We start from the raw sequence: 14329 nt of genomic DNA, 5'->3' as shown, positions 1-14329 counted from the left end.
ACAATTGTCCACCAGTAAGATTTCTATATAGTATTTTTATTTATGTACATCCCCAATCTTATCTCTGGGTTCTTTTACCTTGCAAAGTTTGAGGGACGTAAGCAATACAGTTTGCAATAGTTTCTTCTTGTTCGCTACTGGATACCCAAAAATGAGAACCTAATTAGCCATTAGCTGTTTCTGTCTGCAACTGTACTTCTTTACTATTTGGTTCAAGTTGTCCCTTTGTAGGATTATAACACTCTTCTTTGTAAGTATGATACCAGTCACTGTGGCCCATCAAAGCACACACAAAAGTAGAACAAGGGTAGCGGCTTCTATGTAGGTTGAGATTGTATCTCTGGGAGTATACTAGATCACTTATGACTAATAACATCAATATGGGTGAATCTAGTGCTGACTCTTCTGGCTGGATCTATAGTAGTATGTGTATGTGTATAAAACCCTGATATTTGTAGATGCTTATATACTATTTAAATTATATTTTGCTGGCTTTAAATTTAATTAATGATCAATATGGTTGGATCCTGTAGACCCTTTTTTTGTGGCAGGAGCTCACTGTTTTATCTATGCATGACCAAATATTTCTTAGATGCCAACTTGGATTAGATTATCTTTTTTGGACATATGGTCAGCTTATATTAATGTATACGCTTAGCCCATAAATATACCTGAACTGCCTTCCTTTTACATGGGAAAAATTATAGATGCTCCTGAACAGATGTTCTAGGAATTGATAGTCCTGTGTACTTAAATAATGAAGCCACAAGATATCTTTAGAAGCTGCAATTCAGCTTTCTCTTGCAGCAGGTTACTAAGGATACTTTAGTCATTAAAGGCAGTATACACTTTTCAAAGTAACTTGAGTGAAGCATTGACAATTCAGCATCTGGAGAGCCCAGTTGCTTTTGGCTATGATGTCTACAGCTAAGGAGAGAAATTCTAATCCATGCTGAAGCACCTCACTGGGAGACTCTGGACCAAACACGATCCCTAAACCTAAATCTGCTGACATTAGTTTGGTTAATTTACATTAGGAGTGGGCAACTTATTTCCTCTGTTTACCCACATATCAATCCTGAAAGAAGTTGCTCACCCCTAATGTCAGCAGGATTTCAGAAATAGATTTCTTCGTCAGTTGGTCATCAAATATCCAGAGTTGTTAATCTCTTTGTAATCATTATCTATGGAATACATTAGGTTTTCTGAGATGAAGCAGAAAATCAGAGGAAGGACAGAACATTAATGATGCTTCTTGGTGTGAAGGGACATATGGTAAATGAACTCTCTAAAATAAAACTCTGAAATGAAATCAATTCTTTTCTTAAAATGTAGAGAAAAACTAACATTGGAGGAGGATCATTTTGGTTTAGTAGTCTACCAATCCTGAATGCCTGATTCTTTTTTCCCCATAAGTAAGCTGAAAAAAGGAATTGCAGAAATAGCTTGTCCAAATTCACAGTGAGCCATAACTTTCCTCAAAAAGAGAAAGGGCTTAACTACATAGTAAGAAGACGTGTTGGGAAATATATACTTAAAATGGTCTCCTGAATGGTGTATTATAAGGGTGTTGTTTGTGATGTGCCTGAATTCAAACCACTCTCTATGAATGGGGCAGTTAGACTTCATTTTGCTGAAATACATTAAGCCAAATCAATATCAAGCCGCCTGTGTTCTGCGAAAAGAGCAAAATGACACATGATGGGCTAAATGCTGTTTTGCCGCTGTACATCGACATAGTGTTCATGAACTTCCAATAATCAGTACAACTATTTGCTAGGCAATTAAACACACACCCCAATTGCCCTTCCAAACCTTTTTATGTTTTACACCCTCATAGATAATTAAAGAATTCATAAGTATGTTATTTTCTTATGGTAGATTTTCTTGATTTTCAAATTGAACTCTCTAGTTTGCCATGTCTGAGATGAGGAAATGTTTGCAATCCAATATTTAGATGCCGTGATTCCTATGTAACCTTATAAACTTAGACCATAAAAGTGTAGCCTGAAAAATGACATTTATAAAGATGAAGGAAGCTGTTACCTTTCTTTATGACTAGTATTCATTTTTGCTGAGGCCTCTGGAGAAAACCTTACTGCCCTGTAAATTTCTGTACATAAAGTATTATATTTTAAATATGCACACAGAGTTAGAGGAAACACATCTAGCAGCCTCTCCATATTGGCAGTGCTTCATATCAGAGACTTAGTACATTCCTGGAACATGCAGCTTTTCCTGCTCAGAAGCAAATGCATAGAAGATTCACTTCTCTCCCTGATACCTCCTACTGCACAAATCTTTATTTTCTCTATTGTTTTTGCTTCCAAAAGCTACCATATTCCTTGCAGTGAGTCAACACATCAAAGTGCAAGTTGAAATGTTACTCTGACATGACAGATGTGGCATCCCGAGGAGCAGTCATGGTATTACTCATTACATTCAACCCACTAAACTCCCAGATCAAATAGGCTGAAAGTCATGCACCTCTTTTATCATTCTGCTCTCCTTAATGTTTGCCATCAGTTCTGTAAGCACAAACTGACACATTTTCTTGGATTCTTCTTTTTCCTACAGCTGGAGTGCCAAGCTGTACCTAACCCCAAGTAACATTGTACTGCTAACAGCGATTGCCCTAATTGGGGTCTGTGTCTTCATCCTGGCAATAATTGGCATATTGCACTGGCAGGAAAAGGTAAGCTTAATTAGTTGCAAATGTTTGTCTTAATACAGGTTTCACTAACAGAGCATTTTGAAATAACCTCTGTATCTCATTTTTTTAAAAACAAAACAAAACCAGACAACGATTCCATTTAGAAAACCTTTAAAAATGATGGGTTTGAGTAGTTTTCTCATTAGCAGACTGAAAAAAAACAACCCTAGTGCAGGAATGCAGAGTTCCAGATATTGTTGGACTCTATTTCTCATGCTCCCTCACCACTGGTTATAGCTAGGGCCGATGGGAGTTACAGTCCATTAATATTTGAAGGCCCATCCTACCCAGTCTGTAAACTGGGATATTGTGTTTGGAATCAGTATTCTGTGGCAGAACGTGCAGCCAGGCCAGAACTACTTACAAGGCTGGAGGCGCCCTTAGAGTGGAGCTACTGCCTAGAGTTGTAGAGGTAGGCTATTTGTAGCATGGAAAATATGGGTAGCCACATCTCCCTTGTGCTTTATTTCAGAGTCCAAGGGCATGTGTTACCACCTATTGGGAAAAGCCTGAATTATACCTTAGGTATAAGGTATAGGAGGTTTAGGTATGGAGGTCTTTAAACAGAGGCTGGGTGGCCATCTGTTGGTATGCTTTGATTGAAATTCCTGCATGGCAGGGGATTGGACTGGATGGCTCTTGTGGTCTCTTCCAACTCTAATTCTATGATTCTACCTGTACTATGATTCTGTGGTGTTGAGGGGATGGGATTGCAGTTCCCCACCGATGTCATTCTCCCTGAAGTGTTTTTAGGGAGGGATTAGAACTACCCCCTCCATACAGAACTCATGTGGAATGTGTATACCATGCTCCAGCAATAAGATTATGGCTTATTTGATCCCTCTTATTGGTATCTATGTCTTTCTTCCGTCAAACTTTAAATTGCAAGTGGGTCACATTTTTTATACAACATATTTAGTTAAAAGTAGGATAGGAAGTAGCCTAATAGTAGGCTAGAACCATTCTAGCCAGTGCGCAACTTTCTTCATTCTTTTTAAGTGGCAAAGCATTCATCTCCAGGCAGTAGATCTGCCATGTGCATTTTACAGTCCCTTCTACTATAGGAAGCATCAGTGGGGTACAGTATAGAAGTAAAAGTGCTTTAAAGGTCTGTTAAATGGAAAATGTTTGTAAGATGGTGGCCTGAGATATGTTGCTCTGCCTACAGTTTATCTGAGAGCTCCTCAGTACAATGTGGTTCTGAGAAAGAATTAAATTTAAACCACACTTTTTTCTTTATTTTTGGTTGGGCTGCAATACAAGATGATGCCTTCCATTTAAATTAAGAATTGTTGCTTTCTTTTATTGACAGACTTCAGAACACTGATATTTGACCATTGAGCAAAAGTGACTATTTTACTCTGTAGAAATGCATTGATTCTTAGAAGCTATTTGAGAAGCAGCTTTCCGTACCACAAAAGAAATGTGTGTCCCAATTTCTCATCTGGCTCTTTTTTGAAGCTAACAACTAGCCAGCAGGGTGGCCAATAACTACTGCTGCCTTGCCAGGCTGTAATCATAGCTGCCAAGGTTATTGAATTTTAGACTCACTGCCATTTGCCGCTTATTCGCATTCATGAAACAAAGTACCCTAGCTGAATATTCGAAAAGGTTTTGAAAACACTTACAAAATAGTGGGTTCTTTTCATGGGTGCTTGCAAAATATTAATTGGTTGTAGCCTGGGTGATATGGGGCAATTTTTAAACTGAAGAAAAGTTTTATAAATCTAGATTATTTATTTTATTTTTATCCTGCCTTTCTCCCAAAGTGAGACCCAAGGAGTCTAATAGATAGTTCTGGGGTCTTGAAAGTTGTCTCAGGGAGTGGTTTACAGACTGCAGAAAAGGAGTGGGGCCTCATATTCCCATTAACAGCCTTTTTCCCACCCTGGTTTACATCCCGACTCTTGCCTCATGTTATCATTGCTTAATTAGTGGCTCCAACAGTGCACTGAAAGAAAGAAAAAGTTGGAATTCTGGGTTCAAACATAAAGAAAAACCACAGTTGAGAAAGCTGTTATTCATGATTTAATGGCAAACCATGGTTTCAGATGCACTGGAACTGTTGCTGAAAATTGAACCATGCTTTGTTGCCTGAAGTGGATTCAAATGCATGCCATGTTAGAATTGGCTAAGCAGATCCCAGTTTAGCATTATATGCTAATGTGGCTGGTATTTCTGCTTTTTAGACTTTGGTGTTACATGAAAGAGTCTTATAGGTCACCTTTTCAAAATGCCATGCAAAATAGACAATAAAACTACCTTGGGGCCCATTCCCACTGGGAGGATGAATCGCTTCCTGAATCGCTCTTGCCCCGGTTTCGAAAGTGATTTCAAAAGACCCCTTGTTCGCATTGTAAAGGGAGGGTTTTTTTTCCCTTTACCAATCTGATTGCTTTTTTGGGGTACGATTGGTCATTCCCACTGGCAGTGCCACTTCAGAACCCCATCAGTCATCTGTGACATAAGTGGCAGCCCAGCTTTGGGGGGGGGGGAGGCTGAGAGAGTGTGAGGCACAGAGAGTGTGACAACAAGGGACCCAGGAAGAGACTGACTCAGATCTAACGGTACTGGAAATGACCCCATGGAATTACTATTTGAAAGGAGAAAAGGCTGGAACAGGACATGGGAGTTTGCAATACATTGTGAATTCACCAGCATGGGGATGGAGAGGAGGTAGAAGAGAACATGTCACAGGCTGTTTTTAAAGACTGGATTGTGTCAGAGCCTCAGTGGCAGGAGCATGTTACTGCCAAGAAGCCAGAGCTTGATAACACCTTGAAACAATGCTTCTTTTCCTGAAAGATAAAGGCCTGACAGTAAAATCCAGAAGGGCACAGTCAATTCAACATGAAGTCCCAGTGCACTCTTAGAGAGCAAGAAAAGCTTGTCAGATTTTACAGACCCTTCTGCCGTGAGGTGAGGACATATTTCTCACAAACCACCTTAAGATATAATAGTCATGTCCCTTTCCTGCATCAGACTTCTTAGTTTCAAGTGTAAGTTTGTGCTTCATTCTAACACAGAGAAACAAATAGCACTACAGTAGTTTCAGAAAGAGTGGCACTGGACAAATGGTTAAGAACATATAGTTGATGATAGATTACAAGTGAAAATAACACCTTAACCTAGCCAGCGATTCCCAAACTTTGGTTCTCCACGTGTTTTGGGAGCTTGCTAACAGTCAGGAATTCTGAGAGCTGAAGTCCAAAACACCTGGAGGACCAAAGTTTGGTAACCACTGACCTAGACGAAGGCTAAGTATGCTTCATGGTTTTGTTCAAAACATGGATATATGAGATAAACACCTGAATGTGCCAAATAGGCTAATGTTCATAAATATTTGGTCTCTCCTGACTATGGACACACACGTGCGCACGCACACACGCACACACACTTTAATGATGCTGGTTGCACTGCTTTACCTATGGTAAATTGAGCCATACATTGTGTCACACATTGACATTGTAAATGGATTCCAAAATAATGTTTCTAAAACAGATCTGGGATAGACTCCTCAGAAGCAACAGCTCTGGAGTTTCCCCTAAAAGCTCAGCATACTCCGGTAGTCCAGACGATGACTAATACTTATTCCATATCTGCTTTATGTTCCTATAACAGCACTTAATTGACGGGCCCAAAGTACCTGGCCATTAATACTAAGAAAGAAAAAGAAAAGGTGACCATCAACTGTACTAGCTATTTCTGAGCAGACAATTCCTCTAAAATGGCACCTATTTTGGGACTAATTGAGGCATTTAGCAAGGTTCAATCATGTCTCGTGTGAGATATCAGCCATGTGAGATTCTATGTAACTCTTAGACAAAATGAATCATACATCCACCATGACCATTATTGTCCTTCATTTTTGTTCCACAGAAAGCAGATGACAGAGAAAAACGGCAAGAAGCCCACCGTTTCCATTTTGATGCTATGTGATCTGCCTTAATACCTTGATGGATGAGATGTATAGAATTGTCTTGATCTAAAGTAGTATATTGGAGTATACAAAGGCCAAGGAAGAGGGTATTCTTTCTGTACTATTTGTAAATGTTGCAATGTTTTTAATTTATTTGTAAAGTGTTAAAATCAAGTGTATCTTACATGGCCTTCCAGTAATCAGTTGTATATACACTTTTCACTTGGTTTAACAAAGCTGTAAATTCAGCTTTAATAGTGTATGCATGCATTTCATTGTTTTCATATTCTTGTTTTCTTCTGTACAATGTTTCATGCAAAGGAAATTATATGTAAATTGGAAGTGAGTTTCATTGCGCAAAATCCTTTTAGTGCCACTTCAATAAGTCCAGTCACATATACGTTCCCAGTGTGCAATGTGAATTACATTTTTATAATTTCCTTTCCAGCAAACTGTCAGATAAGACATCTCATGTTATTCTGAGTCCTCTCTCTGGTGTTTCATCTGCATTGCTTATTCTTGTCTTAATCTTTTGTCACAATCAAGTGTGAGGAAAAACTTTTTTTAACTGAAAGGTAAAAGCATCTTAATAACTGATCTGTAATAGTTGTTCGTAATTTGATTTACATTTTAAATTATGCTTTCCTGAAATGGAATAATTCTGCATTATTTATTCTTGGTAGTAGTTATGATGCAAGTACACTAAGGCATATCATGAAAACAATTGACCAATAAGAAGTTCTTCAAACATGTGCATTTCTTGGGAGAGAATTCTACATGAAAAACCATGTGCTGTGTGATGTTTGCAAATTCAGATCAGATTAAGGGCTGGACTATGATATACTTATTTTTCCTGCAATCTTGACTGAGGTTATATATTGTAGCTACAAAGCAGTTTTTGGGTATTTGTTACAACTACAAACAAACAGAATCCAGAATTTTCCCAATACTGATTGTGCCATGGCATTTTTATTAAACAGATTGTGCTGAAAACACACTTTATGTATTGCAATGTATTCCTTGAGTTTTATTTATCACTTACTATGCCTTGAGAACTGTTGCTTTGCATTCCTAATAAACAATATCAATTAAGTTAAACCACGTATGTTGGATTAGTTTCCAAACAGTGAAACTTAATGGTGCTTCCTTCCAGTGTGACATTTGAATCAAACAATAGATTAATTGTTCCACATTGGAACTGATCTCATATAGGGGGATCAAAAGAAAGTTGGAGATGAAGAGATAGGATCCTTATGAACGTGTGATGCTTCCTTATACTTTCTTGTTCAGGTCACTGGCATGTCTAAGGTCACAGACAGCCATCCTCCTCAGGCCTACCGTCAGAATTCATTTAAAGGAATATTTCAGGAATAGACTCTGGGATCACCAAATCTGGTTGTACAAATTGTAGTCTCCTACCTAGAAACTGGGGTGACTTAGATGGGGATTGCAAGGAGAAGAAATAGAGCATTTTCTTTTGTCCATCTCCCCGAGATCTTTGTACAAATTATGCTTTGTCCACTTAGGGACTAGCTCATTTCGTTCCATTAATAAAACAGAATTGTTGGTATAGTTGGTATTCAGTGGGCGCTCCCCTCACATGGAGGATCAATTCCAGATCCCCCACATAAGGGGAAATCCACCCCATAGGAAACAATGGGGCACATGTGTGCGGCGGCGCAGGTGCCATTGCTTTTACTGTTGTGCGGTTTCTGCGTAAGCTGGAAGCCACATATAGTGCATCTGTGTATGTATGGCGCAGGCGCACTGTACATACAAACATGGCCCCTGATATATAGTCACCAAAAAGCTCTATTCTCCTGCTGTTGATAAATGCAAATCATGCTGTTGTCTTGAGCTATATGACTCCTCCCTAATTATGTCCGTTCAGCATTATTTCTGTCATGGTTGAAACCAACCACTTGGAAGTTTTCATCCCTAAACAGTAATAAAGCACACTGACAGTAAATTTCCTCCTGTTTCTTTAATACTGCTTTAATAATTGAGTTCTGAAATACTGCTTGTGACCTTTTAGTTGTGTGCTGAATAGTTTGCTAGAGCCATAGGACGCAAACCCTTTTTAGTGAGTGACTAGATGAAACTCTGTTAAAAGGAATGGAGCTTGCCTCATCGAAATAATTTGAACAGCTTTTAGGATGCTATATTTGGAAAGTGTTTTGCAACAGCGAGGGGGAATGGCATTTAAACACAAAGTAATTACAAAACTGATAGATTCATGGGATATATTTGGTGGTGAATAGATAAAGACGTGGGTTACAGTTACTTTGACTGCTTCAACCATATACAGTAACTTGGAAACAGGTTCTTTTGTGATGCTCTGGCTGTCCTCAGTAATATTTATCATCTCTAAACAGAAGTACAAGTTGGAAAGTGCCTATCCAGCTCGTCCTTTATGGCAAGTCATTGGTGAAAAATCTTAATAAATCAAATGTGAATTATAGTGCTGATGAATAACTTTGGAAGGCACCTTTAGCTTCCAGCAAAACACCAGCCTATCTGCTCCTCCCATAGGAATGCCTATGTGAATTCCTTTGTCCTTTATTTAAGCATTTGATGATTAATGAAACAGCTACTAGAGTAGTATTCTCTTGGAAACTTTTAAGTTCTTCAGGAAGCTGTCATGTCTCTGAATACATTTTAAAATTCAGAAAGACATATTCCACAGAGCGGTATGCCAATATGTGCTTTTCTAAAGATACCCCAGCAGAAAAAAGCTTCATGGTGCTCTATGACTAGCTATGAAAATGTGAGAAACATGTGCCTGTTATTACCGGAGCAGCAAGCTCACAGACTGCTTTGGATGAATATACATACACACATTTCTGGTTTACTCAGTTACTTCACATCGAGTTCTGAAACGCTAAACAAGTGAGGCTCGCATAAGAGAAGAAGGGGCCATCATCAAAGGTCAAAGCAATGTCCTGGCACAGGTTCAACACCTAGAATCTTCAGGTAATCATCAGTCCAAATGTCTTTTAAAAAACACTGACTTGGGCCCCATACAGACAGGCCAAAATAAAGCTGCTTCGGATCACTTTGAGGTATGCTGTTTAAATGATGCATGCATCCTCAGAGCCCAGAAGCCACGCCAAAGCCATGCTCCAGTCCTAAGGATTGGAACGTGGCTTTGGCGCGGCTTCCAGAATCTCAAGACGCATGCGCCATTTAAACAGTGTACCTCCAAAGTGACCCGAAGCAGCTTTATTTTGGCCTGTCTGTATGGGCCCACAATTACTTGGTTTCCAACCCCTCCTCCCCAAAATACATCTTTCTTAGTTTTCGTATTTGAGATGTGCAAAATACCGAAGCAGACATTTACTTCAAAATGCAATTGGATAATGGCTTTGTAGCAGAATAAGGTCAGATGTTTGACAATCGCATAATTGTACTCACCCTCTGGAGAAACTGAAGATAAAAAGTGACTGGGAAAAATGCAGATGAATACCAAGCTTGTGACCCTGACTCCTAGAGCACTGATGCAGCATCTTCAATGCCCATGGTCCTGTTCTCCTTTAGGGCTATTAGATGAAATAGTGCCATCTGCTGCACTGAAAAACCATCAATACTTCTGCATTCTTTCATAAGCGAGTTCCTGTCCCATTCTTCCATTTGGCATCCTATGTGTCACACGGACGTTCCTGAAGAGCTCTGTACAAATAGAAAGCTTGAGCATATTTTCATCACAAGATCTTGGCCCAAGATATCACTCTGCTTATTTCAAAGTGTTGTTACATACGAAATAAAGCAACGGCCCAAAAATAAAAAAGAATTAGGTGAAACACATTCAGATGGTATCAGAATGCATAAGAGATAGAATCTGTTGTTCAAGTTCCAATGCGTAGCCATTGAAACAGATATAAAAAGTCAACATTTATAAGTATCCATCTAATTTACAAATAGTTTGTTAGATTTATTAGCTCTTTAAATTCAGATGCAAATTGATGCCTTAAGTACAGGAACCTTGACAAGTGAAATACTGCGTGGCACCAATGCAAAACAATATTGATCATGAAAGACCGGATCTGCTTGACTGCCCATTCCTGCATATGGTACTGTGGATGCATATTATCCCCAGGTACTTAACCTGTCAAATTACTAATCATAAATACTGTATGATATAGATATTAGTATATGTAATTGTGTTACTTATTATATACCTTGGAATAAGACTGTTCTTCAGCCTCAACATGATGTAGGACAGTGGAGGGAGTCTTCCACTCCGACATCACAAAGAGGAATAATGCAAGAAAAAAGCTGAAACCGTTGCAAATGGTATAAGTTTACCCTTAAAGATAAGTGAGGAGGAGCTATTGCTCTTCCCAAGAAGAAGGAAGTATTAAAAGACAGTGACAGATGTGAATTGTAGGTGTTATATAAGCAATGGAGAGAGATGAGAAAGCAACACAGAAAACTCAGACCTTATCTATGGGGTGATGTAAGCAACTTGTAAGTGAACCAAAATGTATTATATCTGTTGAGAGAGAGCTTAAGCATATGTTCTCTATGGACATATTTTGATATTTTTGCAAGCGTCTTGCCTGGTACTAAAGACTGAGCCCCGCTACTATTATTACATAAACCATAGTATCTGTTCTGAGGGTAAATGGTTGCACTCAGAAAAATCGTGGAATGCACTTGCCTCAAGTGCTTTCCTTGTTGTTGTAGATGTGAATCTTGCCTTTCCACACAAACAGAAAGGCACTAGAGAAAACATCTAGATTAAGGCCAAGGATTGCAAGATCAGTGGACACTTGTCTCCAGACATGATCTTGTTTAAAAAATTTAGCAGCGTGGCTGTCTGGAACAACCATAAAACACATCTACCTGCAAACTGTTCAGTGTTTAATGTTTCTAAAGTGTAACTGTTTATTCAGGTTTACAAAGGGCATAACTGAACCCAAGGCTCTGAGATAAGCCTGACTGTGATCATCAACCAGATCTAGACCAATCTGTTCAGTGTAGTGTTTTGTTTTTCTTTTGCTTTGTGGGTTTTTGCCCTCCTGGGATTGGAATAAGCGAAAAGTAGATCCCATAAAAGGAATAGATAGGGCAAAAAACAGAAGACTGTGTGCAAAGTTGATCTGACAGCTTCAAGCTGTGTTACTACTACTATCACAGGACAGGCTTCTCAGTGGCCGAGATGTTCAGACAGACGAGTTTCCTGCTATCAAAAAGAAATCCAACTATACATTTAGATTTGTCCATGCTTAAAATTAGCACATCTGGATTTGAAGCAATGGCTTCAAAGAGAATCCTCCACCAGCACCACCCATTTAATTATACTCATCATTAGTATCTTATTCCAGCAGAAATTAGGGAGGCTATTGAAGACACCATAGAGTAAAATCAGTGTGCAAAGAGATATTGCAGTACCTTTGAGACTAACTGAAAGAAGGAAGTTGGCAGCATGAACTTTCCCAGACTCCAGTCTACTTAGATGCATTTGGATCTAAGTGCATCTGAGGAAGTAGACTTTACTCAACGAAAGCTCATGCTGTCCACTTCTTTCTTTTCTCAAAGGTGCTATGAGGTCTCTCTACATACTGATTCTGGAGTAAAAAGCAGTCATTAGGATATTCAGCTGAGACAGTTACAGACAATGAGGGATAATACAGGAATACAGCCAATCCTCCGTATCCACAGATTTCTATCCACAGATTCAAGCACCCATAGCTTGAAAATATTTTAAACAATATATACATTCCAAAAAGCAAACCTTGGTTTTGCCATTTTATATAAAGGACACCATTTTTTCTATGCCACTTTATCTAACAGGGCTTGAACATCCATGGATTTTGGTATCCACGGGGGCTCCTGGAACCAAATCCCAGTGGACAGCCAATCTGACACAACAGACAGTGTATTTTGGAGAAAGGAATCCCCACTTTACCATGCCAGCTGGGTGACTTTAGGCTAGACAGTCTCATAAAGTCAAGCAGTTCCTCACACAGCCTATTCTACTTTACATGGAGGAGAAGGCCAAGCAGCAGAGGAGCCTTGAAGCCGTCCCACATTCTCACGGAGGGCCACCTGAAATCCTTTGGTGGTCCACATGCAGCCCTTGGGCCGAAGGTTGTGCACACCTGCTCTACACCTTACCTATTAAGAGGTGATATGATAGCCTTGTTTAAATATTTGAAGGGATGTCATATTGATGAAGGAGCAAGCTTGTTTTCTGCTGCTCCAGAGAACAGGATCCAGAACAATGGATCCAAGCTCCAGGAAAAGAGATTCCACCTAAATGTTAGGAAGAACGTCCTGACAGTAAGGACTGTTCAACAGTCGAACACACTCCTCTCTCGGAGTGTAGTGGAGTCTCCTTCCTTGGAGGTCTTTAAACAGAGGCTGGATGGCCATCTCTTTGGGTTGCTTTGATTGTGATTTCCTACATGGCAGAATGGGGTTGGACTGAATCAGGGCCCTTGGGGTCTCTTCCAACTCTACAATTCTAAGATTCTAGTATTGCCACCTCTTTTCTCTCTTCTGTCTTCATATCCTTTAGGGTTGTTCCCTGCCATGCTATCTTCCAAATCACACCCAAATCCTTTGGTGAATCACATTCTACACTTTCCCTATTCTAGCGCCAATATTCCCTTAGCCGCCCTCTGCCTGCAGTCTAGGAATTTCACACAATACCAAGTGGTACATATACACAAACACACAACCTTTTCCCTCTCATTACTCTTCTCCGCCTCTTTTAACACTTGCGCTCCCGCGCAATCCCTCCATTTTCCTATCAGACCAGCACCTCCCTAGATAACAAAACATATTCATTTTAAAAAACTAACATACATTTGGTTTAAAACCTGAATTAAAACACTCTGGCTTCTGTTGAGAAGCCAATTGCTATTGCTCTGCTGCTTCTTTCATCTGGTGAATTGAACCGCTTTAGGACATGTTTCTTCCTTGAACAAGAGGGCACCCATCTTTAAAATAGATATGGAGGGATGAACTGAGAGAGCACTAGGCCAGGACTGGAAGGAAAGGCCCAGTTTTAAATGTAAGATGAGCCTATTTGCATTTAAACCCCTTCAATGGCCAAAAGTAGGCCTCAGTCCAATGGGGGCTCAACCCCAGGCAAGTGCCCCAGAAAAATGGAGGACCTTAAATGTCCTTCATTTTGGGCTGAGTTTTGTCCTGCAGTTGTCCTCTACAGTTTGGTCTCGAATTTGTCCTACATTTTGTCCCTGGTAATAGTGGACAATTATAGCAACCCTACAATGGCAGAATGGGTGGCCTTAGGCCAGCCTTGCAGTGGAGGGCAACCTCCCTGCCGCCTTCCTCTCTTCCTCTCAAAGTGGTGCCAAAGTGGGTTATTTCCTCAGTGTGGCTCCTTCCTTGGAGGCTGCCTTTAAAGAGATGGTGGCCATCTGTCAAAATGGGGGTGCTTTGACTGAGAGTTCCTGCATGGCACAGGACTGGGCCCTTCTTGGGGTCTCTTCCAACTCTAGGATCCTATGAAAAGGGCGAGGAGGCTGCCATAGCCTTGGGCTGGGCGTCCTCCTTTCCCCGGACCCGTCCTCCATGTCCTCTATGCCCACCAGGAGCAACTCTCCTGGGCCTCTGGGGGCAGATATTCGAGAGGGAGTTCCTGCATGGCGGGAGGGAAGGGAGGGCGTTGAGAGGGAGGTCCTGCATGGCTGCGCTTTCTGAGGCGGCGGAGGAGATAGAAGCGG

At 40.2% G+C, this 14329-nt stretch overlaps 1 protein-coding gene across 1 annotated transcript in view; it reads left to right on the top strand.

Annotated features, from left to right (window-relative positions):
- ITFG1 (integrin alpha FG-GAP repeat containing 1) overlaps positions 1-7730 on the top strand; it is an 84634-nt gene extending 76904 nt beyond the window's left edge. The window contains exons 15-16 of the mRNA XM_042437666.1: positions 2578-2695; positions 6593-7730. Of these exons, the coding sequence (XP_042293600.1) occupies positions 2578-2695; positions 6593-6652 (178 nt within the window). The 3' untranslated portion in view covers positions 6653-7730. The remainder of the gene's footprint in view (positions 1-2577; positions 2696-6592) is intronic.
- The last annotated feature ends 6599 nt before the right edge of the window (positions 7731-14329 follow it).

The sequence above is a fragment of the Sceloporus undulatus genome, chromosome 8 (assembly GCF_019175285.1).
Source record: "Sceloporus undulatus isolate JIND9_A2432 ecotype Alabama chromosome 8, SceUnd_v1.1, whole genome shotgun sequence".
Classification (NCBI taxonomy): domain Eukaryota; kingdom Metazoa; phylum Chordata; class Lepidosauria; order Squamata; family Phrynosomatidae; genus Sceloporus; species Sceloporus undulatus.
The sequence above is the reverse complement of the archived record's forward strand: the minus strand, read 5'-3'. Positions and strand labels throughout refer to the sequence as shown.